This window comes from Solea senegalensis, linkage group LG21 (assembly GCF_019176455.1).
Source record: "Solea senegalensis isolate Sse05_10M linkage group LG21, IFAPA_SoseM_1, whole genome shotgun sequence".
NCBI lineage: Eukaryota > Metazoa > Chordata > Actinopteri > Pleuronectiformes > Soleidae > Solea > Solea senegalensis.
Window position 1 is genome coordinate 4,031,831 of NC_058040.1, and position 23,216 is coordinate 4,055,046.

The window sequence follows — 23,216 nt, forward strand, 5'->3', positions numbered from 1 at the left end:
CGCACGGCAGCATAGAATTTAAAAATAAACGTCTAGACTTGAGAAAATACACAGCATGCAAGAATATCATCCGTCATTCACAGGTCCCAGACCAAGCCTGGCACAGAGAAACAACACTTTGCCACAGCCGTGGATACTTGAAGATCTTGAAGTTAAAATTGAGGACAAGGATTCTTTTTGACAATAATGCCACACACGGTACGAACACAAAGAGCCACTCTCTTGAGGCCTGAGGATGGGGTTTCCTCTTGGGATAGAGTATCTATCTGAATATCATAGACGAGCCTGTGACCCACCACTTTAGTGAGAGAGGAGCCTGGCAATGAAGGCACTGTTGACCTCAAGGAGTTATTTTACCTTCCTTTATATGTAAGTGACTCTTTCATTTCTAAAAGAAGAAAAGAATTTAAAATGCTGGCTACTGAAAAGAATTGCTCGTCTGCAGGCTGTAAGTTATTACCTCCTCTGAAAAAAGGATGTTTTTCATGCCAAATCTGTCCGTCTGTGTGTGTGTGCGTCTGATTCCTCAAAAACTACTTCAATTAACTTTTGTGGCTCCAAAAGAAGGTACTTTTGGAGCATATACCATCAAAAGCGACACTACTTTTTTTCGTTTTTGTCATTAACACTCCTATACACACACTGGTCCAAAACTCATAAACCTGGATTCATGCATTCATCTGCTTCTTCTGGCTTTTTTTTCGTGCCAGACAAAGACACACGTTCATCTTCTTTTGTTCACCATGAATGTTTTAAGCAAATCTTGCGTTTGACAAGTGTATTTAATCCAACTTCATTTTATTATCAACTGAAAATCATTCACGATAGCAGGTCGCTCGTTTCCCACAATGCAACATACCACTGGAAGATTCAGGTGTGCTATGCGAATAGCAAGCCAATGTAGCCTCAAGCAGAGATGAGGAGTGGCCTTCAGACTTTCAAACTCCAAAGGTTTGGTCACCTTTAAACTCACTCAGAATAATAATAAAAGATCACTTCAGGCAGTTTTTAAAACCAGAGACTCGCTGCTCTGTCTTTGTACTTTGAAACGTTTCCCCCTTAATGCGGTGCACAATGGTACAGCCCAAAAACTGTCAACAGACTTTGATGTGTATAACTGGTTGTTCCTCTCTGTAGCAGAAGATCAAATTCTGCCACAGAGAGGAAAACCTCCCTACATGACTGCAGTCACTCGGTGGGGAATTAACAGATAAGTGACACAGTTACAATGCTCCACGTTTTCAGCTGCAACATTAAAACCTGGTTTACAGCCACTCGAATGACTCTTTGACCATGTGGGAGTTTCTGCCCTTTCCTGGTCCCACAGAGCAGGTATGACCGATCGCAGATAAGAAAAGACCGGGAGTTCACTGCAGTGCAGCCTGTTTCCCTACACGCACAGAACGTGATTATTCATAAGGGATTGTGTTCCGCTGACTGCACTGGAATTGTGAAGCAGGAAATGTTTGACCGCACGCTTAAAAGAGGAGGGGTGGGTGGGGGGTTATTTAACATTCACAGGACTCTGTGGCTCACCTGGCCGTCTCCTTCCACTCCATCTCCTGTCCGTCCACAGACCGCAGCTCGTCCAGCTCGGTGAAGAGCTGAGGGGGTGGCGGGCCGTCATCCTCCTCTCCCAGGATAAACTTGATCCTCTCAGCTGGAGAAACTTCAAGGAAAACGAGACAAATTAATATGATGCTCTACCTGAATTAATAACAAATCATACAACTATTTCAATAATCCTTTTTTTTTTTTTTGGAAATTTGACTCTGAACTTAACATTTGAGTCAAGTTATACTAAGTAAAGTCATTTTATGGTGCAATAGTTTTTCACTTTTGGTTGCCATTTCTATTTTCCACATTTTATGGAAGAAAGAACTAATAAAAATGAATTTGACAATGAAAACAATAGTTGAAGGCCCATTTTAATGCACTCCAACTTTCATACTTTCAACGTGTGGTGTTCAGATGCAGTGCTACAGTCAATATAGGCACCTTAACATGTTTGTTTTGGTCATAATGATCTACAAAGAAGGCTAAAAAAAACTGCCTCTATACACAGTATGACTGATCCCACGGCAAGGGCGCTGGCATTTAAAACTGTAGAGCGTCAATTTTAAACACAAACAAGCATCCGTTTCATTCAAACCGTCGTCAAATGAGTTCACACAATGCTGATCAAGTCCGTCGGGTCACCGCGGTGTTTGGATCTTGTGTCACGCCACAACAAGCTTGTGTTGCACTCAAAAAAAACCTGGTTGTTCAGCGGTTTGACGGCATAAACTGTATTGCTCGACGGGGCCCGTTTTCAGGAAAAGGATGCAGAATATAAATAACGTTTCTGTTCACAAAAGACGAAACGGACGGCAGAACACTGACAAAAAACAAATCCCTTTAAGTTACACACTGCAGCTTTAAGCAGGACAGACCTTTCATAACAAGGAAGAACATTCCCTAGGAATGTTAAATACGACATTCCTCTGTGAGCAGCAATCTTACATAAGAGTATTGATCACCAACACCAAATGTAACGCTTCCTTTCCAGAAAACTTAGAGACATGAATGCAGTCGTGGATGAAGTCACAGAACAAAAGTGTGAGACAGACAGGTCGTTCTATATGGTGGGTAACTGTGAACTTCATATTCCTTTTTAAAAGCATTGTGCAACTGTGAGGTGATGACATCGTGGAGGGCGGGGAGGACACCGGGCTATTTCAGCAGCTTTGTCTCGATACACGTTACCAGTGAGGATTCCAGAGGACAAAACCTTCAACAACATAATGTTCAGTCTCTGTAACCTCTTAATCCCAACCTGAGAGAACCTGAGCTTTACTTAGTGTGCTCGTTTTTTAAAATAGTACAGTTGGAAGTGCTCTGCTGATGCAAGGGAAAACATTGATGTCTTATATATTTGAAATAAATAATTTCCTTAAGGGGATTAACAGAGTATAAGATTTAGATTGAATATATTCTATGCATTTTAGTGCAGTGCACACTTCTACCAGAAGTTTAAAAAAAAAAGCCACACGAGAGAGTTTTCCACTCAATCCCCACAAGACCTTTGAGTCACTTTTTGGCTGACTTATAAACGCGATATTCTTTCATGTGGTGTACACAACACTACTCGCCTCTGAAGCCCCACAACGAGTGTTATCAATGATAACCAGGCCTTTGTTGTGTGGTTACACATCACTTTGAATCAGCAGCACTATGCAAATACAGAGGGAGGAACATCCAACGAGTGGACAGCTGTGTGTACCGATGTGTGCGTGTGTTGGGACATTTTGACGTCAGCGAACCAACACATCAGATTCTCTTGTGCTGCATCTTCACTGCATCTTCACTGCACTGCACTGCACTGCACTGCACGCCCACCTGTCCTAAACGTGTTCACACATGTCGCCGCATGGGAAGTCAAAACACAAGTTCAGAGCTAGAGATGCGTGCCAACCCAGGAAACACAGGAAACGTTCAAGATCTCTGCAACTTCTGCTCAACGAGAGAAAAGCGTCCGTCCTCTCAGACGTGTGTCTGTATGCACATTAAAAACGGACTCCATTTTGGTTTTGTGCCGTTTCGCGCCGACTGTTATGGATGAACAACCAAGCACTGTTTGCATTTACGCTAATGTCGCCATGTTTGGACCATGAACACATGAATGATTCAGATAGATCCATTTGTTCTTAAGTTTAAAACAATCACACATCACCATAAAATGATTATATACCTTTATATAAATTGTCAATGATCAAAATGTGCTTGCGGTTTTCTAATTGTTGTTGTAATTATGAATAACAAACTGTTCAGCCCGACAGTAAAGTTTCTGTTTTATGTTCGTGTTTACCAACACACTATGGCCTTGTAACCAAACGACGCATGACTCACGCAGCGATCAGACAGGCGGCGACAATATCTACAGAGAGATTATTGTGAGCAGCGCTCCATCATATCAGGCACCATGAGGTGACTCAGCACACGGGCTGGTTTACACCCGAGCATGAGGCACAACAAGGAGGATTACAGCGTCAGCGGGGAGCCAGCAGCGTGACAGGGATTATTTAAGTGCTCGTCTGCTGCGCGGAATCTCTGAAGACACAGTGATGTGCATCACTTCTTGCGTTACAGTTCTGTTTTGTTTAAATCCTGATTCATCATTTTCCATGAAAGACAATACAGTGCTAATCGCACTACCCGAAACCAAATGGGTGTACTTATCAGTAACTGATGTGAATCCAGTGTGTAAAGAAAACAAATAAAAAACTGTGTTGCATAACTGAGCCACAGAATAAATGTTGAGCAAACGTGCAACGCCAGAAAACGTCTGGACATCCTGTGGAATGTGCCATTTGCTGTGATGAATGCAGCGAGAGATATCAGAAGTATTTACAACAGCAGGAGAAAGTCTAAGTTATCCGTGGGAGGTGAGTGCATGGACTCATTTAAACATTATCCAGAGATTTGACGGAGGAACAGGCAGGGAGAGTTCCAAAGAATGCTCGAGGGTACTTTTGCAGACATTTGTGTTTACACATGCGGTGAACACTTTTTTTTTTTTTTTTTGGTCAATTGCAGCTCCACTGTCCCATGCCTGATTAGCATAATGTGACTCATGTTGTAAGAAAACCCAGTTTTGCCTGTTTTTTTTGTAATCCGAGCAAATCGCGTCACCACGAGCGACCGCTGCTATAAAACCAATGTTCTATACACTAGAAAAGGTGCAGGGTGTAACATTCTGGAGGGTTCTTTTGCAGCATGTACCCAAATAAATAAAAAAAAACAAATACACCCGACCTATAACCCACAAAGAAGAAAAGGATAGAGAGAAAATATTCACATTTAAGAAGTTGAAAAGTCAGAAAAAAAACATTCAAAACAAAGAATCCATTAGTAAATTAGTTGACAGTTAATTTATATAAGGTGTCACTGATTATTACTGTTTTTTTCCCAATACACACTGGACCTTTAACATCAAGTATATCTTGTTTGTAAAGATACTAAATGCTCTTTTTCTTTTCAATTGTACTGCAAACAGGCATCTCCACTGTACATATTTGATCAGAGCTTTATTTGAACGGTTGATAATCTATTCCAAATATCACTGGAATTACCAGTTCAGAAATCCTAATTAGCATGAGCGCACTGTAATGCGACCGAAGCCTAAAATTGCGTGCTGCTGCCGTCTTCATCCACACATGCCTCGATGAGCAGGGAGGTAAATCCCCGCATTTCCTCCAGCTCTTTCCATCTTTAACCCAGTTTGATACTATAATGGTTACCTCAGGCAGACAACATGTGTAAATAACCTCCAATTAGGATCATTTTCAGTCTCTGCCACTTTCAGGTGGATTCCACGGCCATCGTAATTGTACGTCTTGCAAATAGCGTTTAGCCCAGCTGTAATGTTTGGTGCCGTGAAATGAATTAAAAATAAACCACCCAAGAGGTTTGTGTGGCGACACAAACCTTCATTAAGGCTTAGAGTTACAGAATGGAGATCCCCCCCCTCACAATCAAATGGCTCATTCACTGAAAACTGACACTTGTGGCTGTTTGTTTTGTGCCCTCCCACCTGTTATTTAACACACTTATTCTCGTACATGCAGGAGACATACGGCTTCAAACTGACCTATATCTAAAGGCTCTCTTGTAAAACACAATTCAGGATTAATGCCTCGTTTCTAAGCTTCAGTAGAAGACATCTGGTGTGTTTTCTCAAATGTAAGGAGGAGGCGGCTTATGACAATCTTTAACATGCACTTTGGCCTCTCTATATTCTGATCATAGGATCCTTGTGTTTATATTAATCTTCACGGCGGTGACGATAAAGACGTCAAAATAAAGCTTTTTTTTTGCCCCTCAGTCCTGATCCGATCTTTTAACTGTTGAATATCTGCGGAGACGCAATCAGTGACTTGCATTTGCCCAAATAAGAATAATATTCCAGTTGCCGCTCATGCGAGGCTACACGTAACTCTGGTAGAGAGAAACGGAGTGATGGTTAAAGACCAGGACGTTACTGTATATATTCTATATAAAAGTGCAGCTGGTGTGAGAGATAGAGGTAACTGGGGAGATTTCCGATCACTGGTCAATTAAAAATTGCCCAGATTATCTCCAATCTGACACGTGACATCAAAACATCATCATTGAACATCTTACATTGTTGTGTTTATTCTACTACTTCTTTTTTTTTTCCCTTCCACTCTATTTTTTTTTTTTTTCCCTAACTTTCAAGCCTCTGGGAATCCGTTCCCACTAAGTGCCAGAGTTAATCATCACGGCGACAGTTAATGCCACCGTTGTTTCTACTTTACACACTTTAAGCCAAACCGAGTGTCATTTTCAGATTAGTATTCAACATGTTCTCATTCCTCTTCCCCCCCGCGCCTCCATCAAATCTGTTGAGTGGAGATTTTCTGCCTGATGATTTCTTGTTCTCTTGGGTCGTCACCCCACCCAGGCCTCCCTGCTCCATTTGAAGAACTACCTCCTGAACTACTGGACCTCGACCAACATCTCAAGAGAGATTTATACATTCATAACGTGGCTGTGCAGCAGATGCTGTTTTAAGTGTCTTTAGAACTCACTGAGAGGCTTGAGGATGTTTGTGGTGGCTTCATCTGCGGTCTCCCCGTCAGACTTGTTTCCCTCCGCGCTGTGCTCCACTCGCTCTCGCTTCTCCTTGTGGCTCGACTTGCGTCTGTGTCGTCGCCTGCGGTGGAAGCTCTTTGGAACATGCACGCCAATGTAGACAGTGTGGTGACCTGTCACAATACAGGGAATGCAGGTCAGGTTACACTCATAAAAAGAATAAAAAGGACATCACCGTAATGACTGGTTCGCTGCCACACCACTAGCTACGATCTGATGACGTAACAAAATAATCTGAAGACGCATCTTCGCTTTTATCGTTGGCTCATACCGACGCTGAAACCATGCACAATTGTCTTGTTCAGAATAAACAACGTGCGCGTCTTGACTGTGAAACTAAATAAATGTCAACTACTTCCCTATGCTACCGCTCATACAGGAAATGACCTAATCTCTCCAGGAAGTAATTACAGAGAAAGGACGACGGGAAACGCTCTCAACTGGAATTAACTGACCAAGTTAACTACACATTTTCCCCATTCCATCATGGATTCCATGCACATGTCTTTGTGCGATTGATCCATAATTGCAAAACTGTTGTATTTGCAGTCCTGCTTACTGCAGATTTATGTGTACTTTGTGAGATTTGTAATCTGTAATCCAGTGACTCTCTTCAAGGCATATCTGTATAGTCGGATTACGATTCAAACAGTCGCTGTAACTAAACTCATTCGCCAGTATTTTGTATTCTTGGGTTAAAAAGGCGTCTTTTTGATACGTCACTCATCAAAATCAAAATACATACGATGTGCACACAAGGACATGCAGACAACTGCTGCTGATTTCAATACACAAACAGCTTGACATCATGTCAGACATTCTGCCGTGGTTTTCTTTGTGTACACGCACAAGTGTTGGTTTGTGAAATATGTCAACGTGTCAGCGAGTGCCACGTGGGCGTCGCCAGGATTTAAAAAAAAACTTCCTGCGCAGAAATATTACGTTATACCGCACGCATCTGTTGCCGATACTGCAGGGAGAACGAATGACACTTCGCTTTAAGAGGAAGCACGGTGAATTATGTTAAGTCTTTGTCTGGAAACACATGGATGAGTCACAGCACGTCAATCACCGGGATCACCTCACCTTCAACTTCCTCCTCATCGCAGACGTGTTTGACGAAGGTCGCTCCTCTGTCCAACACGGCCTCATCCTCCACTCTGTTTAAAAACAAAAACAAAAAGAGAGAAAGTTGAGAGAAAGTTTGAGCAGGCAAAGCCTGACTCAACATTTGATCAGCAGAAGAAACTAAATCCTGACAATGACTCAGAACCTCGTCATTTACGCAACAAAAATCCCCTTATTCTGAACCCATTAACCTCGTAACAACAAAAGGTAACAGCGAGGGCAATATCGGTGCTTCATCTTCACATTCAATTAATATTGTAAACACATAAAACAATTAGAAATAAACACATGTAACTGCATAACAAGAGCAAAAAGCAGTTATGCAAACAACAACAAAACAATGTGACGGCCCCGGACTACTTTCACATCACCGGCTCGTCCACCTGCATTCCTGAACACATGAACGCAAAATAAAGAAAGTCAATTTTGTGACTAAACTTTTAATGAGTGCAAGACGAACACGCGCTCAAAATACTCATTAAGTCATTCACACCGGTTCTTCAAGTTCGCACACAATCACAAGGCCTTATATTCACTTCAAGGCCCAACTGACTGACTGCATGACAATAATTTTCCCTTGATCATCAAGTCTCAAGCTTCCTGGAAGATTGGAGGAATATAGATATAGATGAAGAGAGATATATATACTTGATTTTCCCCAATTGGAAAAATAGTCTTGAGCTCAAAAAGGTTAGACCGATTAGAATACAATACCAGGCATAGAAGGTGCACTAATAAAAGAAGTTATCAGCAGCATAAAAAAACATGCGGCATACAGATTAAACAAGCCCATAAATGGGAAATAAATAAATAAAAAAAGGAAAGAAGTTGACCTGAATTATAATAACTGTATTGTCTGACGGCAGAAGCTCATATTGACAGTGCAGAACATGGTCGGGATCACAGAGATTTCTCTGTGTGCATGTTTAAACTACACATACACTGGTTAAAGACAAACTCAAACTTTTCAGACCAGTCATTTTCATTGCAGCCTAGACCAAGTTTGTTGGCATGGATTAGGAAAATACAGAAAAGATCCCCCAAACTCTCCAACACAGCACTGGTAAAACAATACATCCATACAGTAGACTGATCCAACTCCAATCCCATCATACACTACTGTAATATAGGCGCACATGGAATAACACAGCTATCTGGATCGTTCCATGCCGGCTGGTCTGAAATGTAAGAAGCGTGTCAGTATCAAATTAGGAACTCCTCTGTCATGGCTAATCTGACCGACCTCTTTATGAGAACAGACAACAAAACATAAATATTTGATTTAGGATGGCAATCGAGAATGTTAAATGGTTAATAAACATGTGAACAGTTTCCACTGGCGAGTGGACAATCCCCGAGCGAGGACGATGCTTCCGAAAATGAGGGGATGGCAGAGCGTAAACAAAACGACTAAAATAAACAAAGTCAGGAAGGATACAACTTGTTCCTCTGCGAGCTCATCTGAGCGGTCCCAGAGGATACGCTTATCTGGCCTTGAGAGAGATTGAGGAAGTCTATGATTGCTGATAGACGTAATGTTGTGCCACCAGCTTCAAGATCAAATGAGTGATGAGGGCTGGCTGGGACTCGTGCCAAAATTTACAAGCGTTACTAATGCAGTGATTGGGCCTGTGTTGGTGTCTTTTGTTGCCCACTGTGGCTTATAATAACAGAGGTCAAGTTCCCACATGTTGCCGTGGGGAGAGGGTCAACTCTATCATTTTAACGCCAGATTTCTGCACAATCTGTTCTGCTCGCCTTGGGCGCTATCTTTTTTTTTTTTTCTTCTCGTTAGGACAGACCGTACAGAAAATAACAGCTTCAGGACGTGATTTTGTCACAGAGTTTGTGACCTGTATCTCACACAGATACACAGCAAGCCGACCGAGAGGAAGGAAAACACACAGTTCCATTCGTACGCATCCAGCGCGCGAGATTCAGTGACATCTACTGTAACAGTGAGACAGCAAAGCCACAAAGAATGAGATTGTTCTTTATTTGTGTAGTTATTCTCCAGCTACAGGCTACTGTAGACACATGGCAGCACAAGATGGCCGTCAATGGTATTTTACTTAAAATGCTTATTTTAAGGGGATAAAAAAAAAAAAAATCAGGCCCAATACAGTCTTTTACATCAACTTAGGTCTTAATTACACCTGAAACAGATGCATTTACTGCCAAGCTATAATCACCTAATCCTAAATCCATGTGCAGGCCTCACTCATACACTGGCTGTATGATGATGGTGGTGCATGCCTTTTTATAGTGAAGAATTTAAATGATATAAATTGGATTTGACTCTTCCTTCTTACCAGTATCAATCCAATACTGATATTGTGTCCCGCATCGACTCATCCCTAATAAAAACACACTTTTATTCAACTTCTGCCAATAAACCCTCCAACATGTTACACACTGAACCTTTATTCTAGCACGACACATGCAATATGTTTGGAGGAAAGCTCTAACCCTGTCAGCAAAGTCTAAAAGATGTTGTCTTTGTTTTGCCTTCAGCTGCTTCACTCTTTTAAACACAGTCCAACTCTATATCTTGTGTATGAAAGCACGAGGTGGATAAGATCCCGCATCCCAGGTTGTAAATTCTGGAAAATCTTCCTGATCTTTTTCATTTCCTGCAAACGACTTCCACCACCTGATTAATTAAAAAAAAAAAGTGAATCAAAAGCTGGATGAGGGTCGGAGCGGCCAGCTGCATCCATGTCACACTGGTGAACCTCTCGCTGCTCCAACCTCTGTGTGACCTCATGAGGCTGGATAAACCTGTCTCTGCGTGAGGAACCAGAATCAGCGGCTTGGGGATCAGGGATCATTGCCGTGTCTTTACAGAATGACGCACCCAATCCCACCAGCCAGGTTCAACAACCAACCCACCCCCAACGCAACAAGCAGCTGGTTTATGAAACTTAAAGTCAGGGTTTAGTCCTGGAAGGAACAGAAGCAGTGCTCGGGTTTGATTCCGTCGGCTGAAATGAGTCCCCTTTCAGACTTGACTTCACTTGAAGGGTTAATCGTTTGTTTGTTTGTTTAAGCTGCAACCAACAATAATTCAATTTTCTAAGCTCATCACTTTTCGTTCCATAAAACCACAGAAAATGGTGAAAGTGATTCACAGAGTGATTTCCAACTCACACTGGGGAGAAAAGAGCCAGTGAACAATCTGCGTCATCTACTTTATACATACTATATTTTCATTATTAGATGTAGACTTAAATATAGATTTGAATGAGCCAATATTAATTCATAAAATGAGATCAATCCAACCTTGTGTCCTACAGTAACTTGGTAGCATCACAAGATCTTGCTACATGGGAGAATTGGGAACTTGAAAACCACCAAAAAAAAAGCAGGAAATGGGACAAAAGTTTTAATTCTCACAGAATAACCTAATAAAAATGTCCTTTTTTACTCAAATAACCCAATTACTGGATCAGAAAGTGACTCGAGACCTGTGAATTAAATTCAGAAATGTGTTGTTGAGTGTTGGTAGTCATAATGTGTTGTTTATGCCATTAGTTAATTATAATTAACAGTCCCATCTCTCAGGTACACCCTGACTTCTGGAAATTCGTCTGACCACATTGGAATGGAGAAGGAAATGAAGGATACCCAGTTACTCATTGCGTCATTCAGCACTGCACAAAAGCGCTTTCATGTTTTCCAGTCAGTCATCCAAGCAAACATAATGACACATAAAGTGGAGAGAGACACTTCCCCATAGTTAACCAGATTTCACAATCTCACAGACGGTAAAGAATCGGCTTGTTTTCACAAACAAGCCGACTGCCATTGTGCTGGACAGACATGATGACGGGTCACTTTCAGGCCTCGCTCAAGCAGAAACAACACTTTCCGTTCATAGAACGTTTTCCCACGAACTGAAGAAAGAAATGTCTTCATACACACACAAAAAGCAACCGAAACAACTCTGTAGTGTATACGCCAGGCCTGAATGTGGCGCTGTAACGTGATGCACCAAAAATGAAGAAGACGACATGCGCATAAATCATGAGCGATGCGTACAAACTCCAAACACAAGAAGAAGATGCATGTTAAGGATGGTGTTTTGAGATTTTAGGTCTCATGGAAGTGCCGGTTTGCAGACTTTTGTGTGTAAACAGGCCTCGTGTTACACTACGGTTACTCAAGGGTGCTGCAACAGGTGCAACATCCAGATGCGTGGATTGTGTTAATTCCACAATCTACACTTTTATGAGATCCCCTTTAAATGTTGTGATAGTTCTGAACAATCACACCATGACTTGCCTTGATTTGACATCATGAAAAGTGGGTTGTCAGAGCAGGCCACTTTTATGGGGCACAGGGTTAGGGCTTGATGTATGCAGCAGATATAGACAATACAACTGTGATTTGTCAGTGTTTTGCCTCGGTTTGGTCTTCATGAATATTACTTATACGCTGCATCCTCCACCGATAACATCAGACCTGAGCAGTAGACTTCCCTTCTGAAACTTTGAGGGCACTTGTTTTCAAAGAGACTCCATCCTGTTTGCAGCAGCCTACACTACAGCTTTAACAGATGTTCTTAAATGAAAAATAAGACATCGTGAAAGGCAGATACACAGAGTGGCCCCTGGGGCCACTAGCTTGCCGCCGAAAGCTTCAACACTTCAGAGTAGAAGGAGAGATTGCACGACACTGAGTAAATATGCATCTCCAAGAGTTAAATTCATAGCATTACAAAATGTTATATATGAATTTAGAGAATTGGGGGTTCAATCGAGAGCCCCTTTGGTCCCCTTTTGCCTGAGGCCCCCTAAAATATCTTGGAACGTCCCTGAAAGCCCGCTCCCAGAAAAAGGGAATTTCAGCTGAGATCCGCTGAACTGGCCGCAGATCAAACAGCTGATGACTTTCAGCTGCATGTCAGGAAAAATTGGTGCAGACACAAACGACGGGTTTCCGTGCGTCATTGCGCAAAGCTCCGCGCGCACGCTGACCCCAGCGTGTGCATTTTTGGGGTGTCAGCTCATGGACCACATGGTCTGCGAGTCATCAGCTCCACGCAGCTTTGCCTCAGCAGAGAGAGAGAGCGAGAGAGAGACACACACGTTCCCCGGCGCTTGGCCTGCGCTCCCCCGTGTGTCTCTCTAATGGAGAGTGACAGGTTCGCGGAAAAGAAGATTAGCAGCCGTTCAAAGCCACTGCGGCTTCTCCAGCCACGAGTGACGTGACTCAGGTGAAACGGAGACGGCTTCCTAACGTGATTAGAAACTCAATAAATAGTCCGCACAAGTTTCACCAACGTGGAACTAACCAAAGCCAGCTGTATGAGCCACTGATTTACGCACACGGTGTCCACGTAGGACGCCGAGTCAACGCCGAACTTGAGACAAAAGATTACAACCCTGACGCCTTTCTGTCACATTTACACCTGGCCAGGAAGTTGCAAAGGTATAGTTTCGGTGTGAGCCCGTGCGTAACGTGTGGAACAAGGAAAGAGGTCGTAAAACTTACTTCTTGTCGGAACTCATGGTGACAAAGTTCTCCTTCGCAGATGGTCACAGTGTGGAGTCACTCACTCACTTATTTCTTCACCTCCTCGGCGCTTTTCAGCAGAGTAAAGGAACAAAGAGCAGCTGGTCCAGCTGGAGCCTCTTCCTCGGTTCACTAGTTCAACTCGCTACAGCTCAGACAGTAACGTGAGAGACTCAGTCCTCACAGCATCATCACATGCTGCCTGAACAACATCTTGCAGAACAGGGTTCAGTGTGTGTGTGAGTGTGTGTCGCTGTTCAGTGTGGAGAGAGACTCGGGGAGCGCAGCGTGTCCTTCTCCATATTTAAAGTGTCATCCCTCCTCCTGCGTGACGACACCAAGGAGGAGGAGGAGAAGGAGGAGGAGGAGGAGGATTCTTCTAACCTTCAAGATATTATGTGTCATGTCAAGCCATAACATAATAACCAGGAATACCTGATTTATGGGAAGTGCGTTTCCAAATCACTCACACAACTTACTTCATTTCTGATCAAATCCACAACCAAGTCACAAACAGTCAAACATTTTACTCCCTAAGTGTCTTTATTTCCTGTTTTCCTGTCTTTTCTTTCTTTGTGCTTTATTTATTTATAGACTTTTATTTCAGTTATACCCCATTTTCCTTTATTCTAGTTATTTATTCATCTTTCTTTTCTATAGGTGCAGCAATTTGTCTCTAAATGATCAATTAAGAAAAAAAAATGTGGAGGAGGGAAGGAGATTTTATTTGGTTTTATGCGAATCTATTAAATAAAAACCTTATAAGAAAAATGCATTAAAACTGTAGACATTTGCTCCCTTTTTACTCTCCTTCTCTCTCCTAATTGACTTTATATCTATCTATCTATCTATCTATCTATCTATCTATCTATCTATCTATCTATCTATCTATCTATCTATCTATCTATCTATCTATCTATCTATCAGCCAAAAGTGCATTAAATTAAATTATATTGAAGTAAATATTTTGAGGAGGGTCCTCAACTTAAATATTTTATTTGTTTTTATTTGAATCTATTAAATTATAACCTTGAACACCTGATTCATTTTCTTCTAAAATAAAAGTATAATGATCACATTACTCCCTCATATAGTATTAGTTCAAAATCTATTAGGCAACAACAACAATGCATTCAAATTGTAAACATTTATATCTCCTTCGACTATCTTTTGTTTATTTCTTTTGTGGCCCTTACATTACATTCTTGTTTTTTAATTTATTGACTTATTTGTTCATTTTCTTTTGTTTGTGCTCACAAGATAAATTCACAATGTAGTAGTTTCACCTGAAGAGTGTCTGAGTGATTTCCTCCATGGTTTTTTTCTTAGTTTCAACATCCAATTCTGTTTTTGTTTCATTCTTACGTGCCTCAACCAAGAGCACGCGTCAGACCTGCTGAAGCCATGCAGCAGGTCTTTGTTTTGATTATTATTGTTATTCATTTATCTTTCTATTTAATTGAATTTTATAATAACTCATTACTTTTACCTTTATTCTCATGTTGCCCAACCTTACGTCCTGCAATTTTTCACTTAGGTTGTTTGTAAATTGGAATTAAAGGGGGAAAAAATTGTCAAATGTGTATTATTTAGTTTACTAGTCCCTGAAGACAAAAACTAAAGACCTAAAACATAAATGCCTTTGCATGTGTAGCAATTTTCTTTTCTTGAATTGTATTTCAAAACATCTAACATTGTTTAAAAAAAACTGAAGTTTGTTTGGGTTTATATTAAAGACTTGGTACGGCGTTTTTGTGTCCAATACTGATATCACAACCTTGAGTACATGCCGACATTGATATCAGTTACAGTTGTTTTACATCTTTCAAATGACGACAGTACTATTTTCTGCTGATGTATTTACCACAGTCATAACCAGCCATTTCAGAAAAATGTACGTCAACTATCAACACTCGGTTAAAGTTATACTGATTTTGATTGCATTGTATTAGTAACTCCTTATCCAGGTTCAATAGTCGCACTCATCTTGATAATGTTTCGACACTTCATAAACCTACAGTTCAAAGTGTTCTCAACCTTATAAATAAATTAATAACTGGAACATAATTAGATATTACACCAGCACTATCATTTTGGCTACTTAATAGTTCTTTTATGATCCGACATGCAGACCTTTGTCCCACACACACACACACACACACACACACACGACTACGTCTGGTGGATTCTGATCTCATGTCAGTCACAATTTAAAGTGAAAATTCACCTGTTTAAGAATGGGGAAAAAAATCCCATTGGAACTACAAGTGTGTGGACACTAGTGACATCTATTGGACACTTTTCAGACATCAGAAACAGAAACCATAAACAATAAAAAAAAGTATTTCAAGTTTATTATCAGGAGTTAAAACCAAAGTTCATTTGCACACAATAACACAGATAAATATACAACACATTTAAAAAAAAATAGTCATAAAAAGATTTTAACAAATTGCTACAGGTTAGATCATAAAATAATAATAAAAAAAAGAGTTGTCATTGTTGGGGCATATTATTAGTTCTCTCCTCTTCTTTATTCCCAGGATTACAACGTGCTCAAGAACTCCTTGACCTGAAAAAGAACATGCGCAGCATCAGCAAACTGGTTAGTGTTTCCAGCTCCAAGCTTTCATCCTGTGATCATAACTCAAAAACAAGTCTGCTAATGTCAACTGTGTGAAAGCGCTGAGTGTGTTTGGGGCCATTTGTTGGTAATGGCATTTGAAAGGGAGTGAAATGTTTACCATTAACATGAAACTGTTCCTCTAACAGCTGTGCAGGCCTCATTTCCATAAGTGAAACCGGTGTCTTTGTGTCAGAGTGTGTGTGTCTGTGTGTGTAGCAGTATCAAATCACACTCAAAGACATTTAACCTCTCACCGCCCGAAAACTTGATGTGAAACCACTTATTCCCTAAACGACACAGTATACACACATTTTTAAAAGTCCCACACTCTTAATATCATTACATTTATTTCAAGAAAACAAGATTTATTGAAGGCTCAAGCATCATTAATGCCAACATAGCCATTAATACAACATATGTACTATTTCAGACTGTTAGCAGGATCGGAATCAGTGCTTTTTATTTTATTTATCCTTTATTTAACCAGGAAGGTTCCATTGAGATACAAGATCTCTTCGCCCAGGGAGTCCAGGTCAAGACAGCAGCATAGGTAGTACAAATCGTTACAGAGACAAGACAATTTCAGAAATAAATCTCACAACAGAACTTAAAAAGTTAAAGAGAGTAAACAAAGTAAAGTGCAAATGTGTACAGGCCATACCAACAAGATCCTTAATCTGAACCCCTCAAAAAGGTTATGTAAAACAACACAAAACTATTCATTGTGTTTGTCTGACTTAAAAAACACATGTAAAAGTGCTAGAATAAAAAAAAATTGTGATTTGTGTACACAAACCCTCTAAAAATAAATAAATGTTGATGGTAAATGTTTCAAAGACCCGTGCCCTTGTGGTTTAGTGGAAAACAGTCTTAAATTTTTCTGCACTTTACTTTTATTACGTGTCTCTTTTTTTCTTACTTTCCTTTAACTTCCTTTTAGCTTTTATATTCTGCAGTGAGTGTTATATCTGAAATAGTTTCGGACCTTCCTGGCTAAATAAAGGATAAAAAAATATATATATTATCATTCCAAATCAATGTAACCTTTTCAGTTTATACCCTGGTTACTTGTGCAAATTTAGCTTAAATAAACTGTTTATTTTCCTTGGATTTGCTTGTGTTTATGTTGCCTTTTGCCAAATTCAAAGGCCTCATTCTGACGGAAACAATCTTAAGCAGAGTCGACCCTGACATTAGCAGCTCTAAGCACTAAATCAACTTTGAATCAAACAAATGATGATGAATCGGAATTGAATTTATATCGTGAGATTCATGTAAAAGTGCACGTTTATGTAGTCATACTCATGCTCTGTGCAAGTTAACAACTAGCTGCATGCTAAATCATTAACCACCTCGTACTAACAAGCTGGAAGGGGGCGTATCGCCACCTAGTGTAAAGCCACCTAGTGTAAAGCCACCTAGTGGACACATTTCATTTATTTAATAAATTGATTCACCAATGGTCCAGTGGAGTGGCACAGTCGTACCTACAACCAGAGCTTGACTTAACTGTGCATGGAAACTCACTGCAAACTAGGGATTTAAACACTTTACAGTTGAGTAGTTTAATGTAAAGTGATGTATCATCTTGTATTTTTGGAGGAAAATATACAAGCCTGAAAATCCATGCATTGCAGCTTAACAAATGAGAGTTGTGTAATGTTTATTCTCGTCATATTTTTGTATTCGTCACTTTCGTACGTCCGAACTTTCCACTATATTGTGAGTGTTCGAAAGACACATGTCGAAACTTGTTAACAAAAAGCTAAAGGAAAACTTTTTCGCTGCTGGAACAAGTTAATTTACCTGTTGTGGAACCAGAAAAGTCAAATTTAATCTAGTCTATTCAAAAATGTACCACTTTGAGTTCTCAACAGGCCTGAAAATTACAACCCGACCTGACCCAGCCAGACACACCAGCACCGCGTGTCGGGGGTTACGCACTCATCACCCCTCTCCATCAAGCAGGCAGCTAGATTTACTCTTCACCACACGTGAACAGTGACGATTCACAACAAACAACATATATAACCCTATCATTTTGTTGGGACCCGTTGAGAACTCTAGTACCACTTAAGATTTTGTGGAATTGAACCAAAAAAAGCACTGTATATAACGGAAAAAAGGCAAATAAGATGTTTTCATGTCAGCTCAAAGTTCTTGGGATTTACTTTGACACAACTCATTATATAAACCACATGCACATCTTAAGTATTGACCGTCACCCACCTTCTCAATCATGTCGGCCCCTTTAGTGTCATTTCCCTTAAAGTCTTCGTTTACGTCCATGGTCAAGATCGGCACGTCGCTCAGATAATCAAACTCCATGCTGTGGGCCAGACGAGACGAGGGACACATTGTGTAAATCATTCATGTCCGGGAAACGGCATCTGTGTCTGTTTATTTATTCAACATGTGTGTTTGGGAGGAAATTGTGAGCACACAGTGGACCAAAATGATTGACCTAGTACTTGTGGCCTCACCCACTTCCTTGAAACACACTCATGTAGCAGATGCAGATCACACGGATCAAAAACTGATTCAGTCTCCAAGCGGCCGTCAGGTTATTGCATGAAAAGGATCTTTCTCCAATAACCAAGATCAGTCAGATAACTAATACGGCCAAACCAGAGACTCCACTCTCCTTCTTTAGCACAAATACATGTGTCAGAAATGCAGTTTCTAGTGTAAACATGCCATAAAAGCCTGTGTGTGTGTGTATGTGTGTGTTTTTCTGCTCACGTCATGGTCCTGTGCTGTAACCAGCTCTCGTGTTTAAAGTGGAGCTTCTCCAGATACTCCAGAGGGATGTCCTGCTCTTCTTCTCTGCCTCTCAGGTGCAGTCTCTCTAAACATTTCTACACACACACACAGAAAAGGAAATGAGTTGCATATTTGCACAAAGCCTCTGCAGTCCTGTCCTTTGAACCCCTTTCTTCTGTGGTCTAATGTTAGCTCAGGACAAGATCTGACCATTAAAAAGAAAACAATACCAGCGTTCCCGCATGTGATAGAATAACAAAGCAGTAAATCCAGCTGGTGAGACGAATACCTCAGGTGAAGCTCTGAGGTAGATGATACCATCCAACTCGATGTGCTTGCCAAACTGGCTGTGCAGCCACCCGTGCCAGTCCTGATACACAGACCACTCGGTCTCACTCAGACACTCGCCCTCATACAGGTTGGCTGCAAAGATGTACCTGCGACGTTACAAGAGCAGGAGAAGGGGAAAAAAACAATAACACGTGGATCATATCAGAGATTTTGCATATCTTAGGGTCATTAAGTACAAACAACATTCAAATTTAAACATGAACAGAATTCATGAAATTGGTTCATTTTTGTTGCATTAAAAGCATTCTATACTGGAAGGTTGGAAATAAGGAAACATCTCAAAATAACAGCATTTACACCAATTTTAGTTTATTCAAAAGCATTAGGTATCGTGTATATAGGCGCACTGGACAAACAATCATTTGAATGTTTCAACTGAGTATTTCAGATGTTACTGAATCAACAAAGCAGCACATGCAGTTTGGAATAATGCTGAATTCAATTTCCATCACAACTGGGAGTGACGTCACCCCTTAGAGACGTTTCTCCAACTTTCCGACTTGGAAATCTGAGTTGAGGTTGATGTTCCTGTTGAAGGAACTCAGAAATTCCTACTTCCAAGTAGAAATACAACTGGAACTCAACATAAAGCCAATGAGTGGCTGCCGATGTCGAGTGACATGACGCAGCACTTTTACTCTTGCTGTTAAAAGGTAAATAAAGCAGCTTTCATAGTAAAGTCAGTGTAAGATATGGTGAAATGACTGTATCACGATAAGCATTATATAATGGGTTTATAGATAATAATCAGCCCTAATCAAGAGAGGAACTGAACCTACACACTCCTTTATTTATTCACCTAGAGTTTTGTTTTTTTTAAATTTGCATTTGTTAAAAAGGAGCCTTTGGTGACAAAAAGTATTCCGATTTGTTAATACCTGTCACTGTAGATGGATCGCTCGAAGAACTGCACAGGATTCTCAGCTTCCCGCAGCTTCCCATTGGCCGACCTGATCTGGGAGCGCACCCTGCTGATGCAGGCATAGCTCTGGAACGTGTAGGCCCACCGCTCGGGTTTCTCATACATCATCTGCAGGACATTCCCTCCGCTCTTCTGAGACGTGGTCAGCTCCTGGTGTGTCACATACAAATGAAAGCTGCATTTCACTGGTGTTCACTCACAAGTTTACCAACAATGCACAGTGTGTGACATGCTCACAGTTTGATCACTGATTCTACAATGATTGACATTAAGTTGATTTTTTTTTTATTGCCACAGATAAAGCAACAATTATGAAACTTTCAATGTCAATACCAGTCAAAATCCTGACAAACCAGAAGGGACATAAGGGAAAACAAATATGAGGTTACTTTATTTACATGTCGTCACATTTTTGTCAGTTGAAACACAATCTTTTAACTTTCACTGTCCACTGTTTCACTTTGCATCTTTCTTTTTGTATAAAATGCGTCACTGTCGCTAGTGATGAAGTATTTGTATTGTCTCCTGAGGCATTCATGAGAGGAAATTCAATTCAGTGCTTTTTAAAATACCCATAATTATTTGAAGATAGTTGAAATGCAATTTTTATTCTGTACTATACCTCATTTACCTTCTGTAAAATAAATCAAGAGAACAAAAGGTCTGACAAACACACTGTCTACCAGCAGGGGGCACATGACCTACTAAACTACTGGATGGTGCAGAGGACTTCCGTTCTCCATTTACACTTTTATTTGCCCAAAAAAAGTACTTGAGTAAAAAAAAGAAAAAAAAGAAAGATGTTTTAAAAATGTATTTAAAAGTGCTTCCTTCAAATAAACTGAATAGGATATCTGCTCAAAAATACAAAGTCTGAATCTCATTTCCTGCTTATCGACAAACTGGCAGTGGGCGTGAAGCTGAGTGGGAAGTTAGTGAGGTTTGATGTAATGATGAAGGCATGTACATCTGTCCAGTGGGACCATCTGTCTCCCCTGGGTGTGTATGTGTGTGTGTGTGTGAAAATATAACTGGGACTATAGCGCAGCCTTAAGGACAGATGGCAGCTGCACTCTAAATACAGATGAAGACTCTCCCACTCATATTAACCTGTGCAGTCTGTGTGTGTGTGTGTGTGAGTGGAGTGCAGGATCATGTTCTCCTGACAGAGCATAATGAAACCCACAGTATATGATGATTTAAAAGCTCCAGTATTCAAGGATTGGTAACATCTAAAGCGTGCCTTGTATATTTTGCTCGGCACTCTTGATAATTGTCACTTGACAAAACCTAACAAGTCTCTCGACATGTTCAATTACTGCTTGGCTGTTAGGCGTCAGTCGTGTCTGTGGCAACCAAGGACACTAACCTCCGGCCCATTCTTGCAACATCCTGATCAGCCAATCCTTCTGTCCGCTTGTTTATCTCGATCTATATCTTTAAATCTAAATCTTATACTTTATTAATCCCTTAGGGAGGTGAGAAGGTACTCCCACCTGTACAATTCATCCCTCCAGGAGTACAAGGAGTTCAAACTCCTGGAGGGAGATCGTACAGACGCTGGGGAAGGCCTGTTGGCAGACTTGGCAGATCCTACGGGACAAGTTTGTCACGGCAAGAAAGAAGCTGTGGACACATGCATTTATCCTCCTTTTCTTCTTCTTCTTTGGTAGGAATGCGTCCTATGACCTGCGTCCACACTTGTTCTGCCACCCAATGGTAAAGTGGGATACTACAGGACCCTGACAGGTCTAACACGGGTTTTACAGTTGAAGGAGGGAAACTTCAACATGAAGGAGACAGTGACTAATATGACAAGTGTTTGACACACAAGAAAATTCTACAGGTGGGTGACATAAGGCAGTACTTCTCAAATAGTGGGGCGGGGCCCCCTGTGGGCAGGGCAGGGCAGGACAACTCATACAGTGGTTTATAGAGATAAATAAATAAAAATGATCAGGTTCTCAATAGTATTTCAATTAATAAAGAACCACTGACATAAGGGAAGTGTCTGCCAACAGGAACTATATAAAGCATTGTATAAAGAGTATAAATAAATAAAGTACAGGACTCCTCACTTTCCCACACACACCAGGGAACTATGGTGTTCTTCATTTGTATAGCAAGCTTCCGCTCCATGACACAAAGAACAGGTTTGTCCATTCGGGCTACTGTAGAAAATAGTAGCACAAGATCCAGCTCTCGTCTAAAGTACACACAAAAGGCTTATTCACAGTCTACAGAAAACAGAATCAACCAATTATACACTTTTATACACATACTTATTGGTAGAATCTTCAATTTCCTCGAGTAAAACCTCCTAAATGTTACACACTGGACCTTTAAGACATAAAATTTGCCCAATAATAAAAAGGCAAAACCATAACATGGCTATTTTATCTGATGCAAGTGTACCTGAGAGTGTATTCGCATGCGAGTTTGTCAATACCTCAAAGTCGTCACCGTTTGTTTGAACATTGCACCACCTGGCGATGGGCTCTGGTACTACATCCCAGTCCGGGTTCTCTTGCTGCAAAAGGCGCACAAACGTGGATTTGCCCGCCGCTAAAACACAAAAAAACACGCTCAAGTTCAATCACAGCGCAAAGAATATGTAGTTACACAGTTACATTGGGTACATTTATGTGCTGAATGTTTACAAAAGGAAGTCGCGAGCGTTTAACACTTGGCGGCAAAACGTTCTGGCCTTAAAGGTCTAGATAAAACAACCAGTCTTTGACTAACTGCAGACGCTTTTACACAAATAATGTGAAAACCACAGCGGTGTAAAGGTTTAAACGTCTGTGGTGTGATGAGCTTTGCACTCACCAATGTTTCCCTCCACTGAAATCCGCTTTATCCTTTTCTCCATTGAGTCGTTCATTGAATCGTTCATAGAGTCGTCCAGTGATTCGGGACAGCGTCTCTTCGGAGTAACAGACATGTTCGCGAAACAAAAAAAGTCTTCAGATAAAGAGAACGGTAATTGTTGACGGTGGTACAGCTGCTGCACCGCGGGATAAGCCTCGTTTTTTAAGCTTTGGCGGCAACAAACGTCAGAAAGCGGCGGTTTGCACAGACATGCCTCCGCCCCGGAAGCAGCAGCAGTAGCAGCAGCCGCGGTGCTCCTCCTCCTCCTCCTCCTCCTCCTCCACTGTCACTGCTGCACTGAGTAGGGGCGAAGCTAGAGATTTTGGGGCCCATGAAAGAATACATCGCCCCCAACTGAAAAAAAGTTATTTATAAAATATCATT

General features: G+C 41.0%; 2 protein-coding genes across 5 annotated transcripts in view; both read right to left on the reverse strand.

Moving 5' to 3' along the window:
* The window catches only part of LOC122758145 (electrogenic sodium bicarbonate cotransporter 1-like), a 30,847-nt gene extending 17,252 nt beyond the window's left edge, over positions 1 to 13,595 (reverse strand). For all 4 annotated transcript variants that reach the window (XM_044012087.1, XM_044012090.1, XM_044012089.1 and 1 more), the window contains exons 1-4: positions 13,279 to 13,595; positions 7,741 to 7,814; positions 6,591 to 6,767; positions 1,537 to 1,669 (exon numbers count right to left, since the gene is read on the reverse strand). In XM_044012087.1, coding sequence (XP_043868022.1) covers positions 1,537 to 1,669; positions 6,591 to 6,767; positions 7,741 to 7,814; positions 13,279 to 13,295 — 401 coding nt within the window. In that variant the 5' untranslated portion in view covers positions 13,296 to 13,595. The remainder of the gene's footprint in view (positions 1 to 1,536; positions 1,670 to 6,590; positions 6,768 to 7,740; positions 7,815 to 13,278) is intronic.
* Positions 13,596 to 15,626: 2,031 nt separating this feature from the next.
* On the reverse strand, positions 15,627 to 23,055 carry dck (deoxycytidine kinase). The gene is made up of 7 exons (XM_044053554.1): positions 22,791 to 23,055; positions 22,411 to 22,526; positions 19,918 to 20,111; positions 18,978 to 19,125; positions 18,668 to 18,783; positions 18,155 to 18,254; positions 15,627 to 15,871 (listed from the first exon to the last, which is right to left on the reverse strand). Exons 1-7 carry the CDS (start codon positions 22,903 to 22,905, stop codon positions 15,845 to 15,847), a joined length of 816 nt encoding a protein of 271 aa, XP_043909489.1. The 5' UTR covers positions 22,906 to 23,055; the 3' UTR covers positions 15,627 to 15,844.
* Between the last annotated feature and the right edge of the window lie 161 nt (positions 23,056 to 23,216).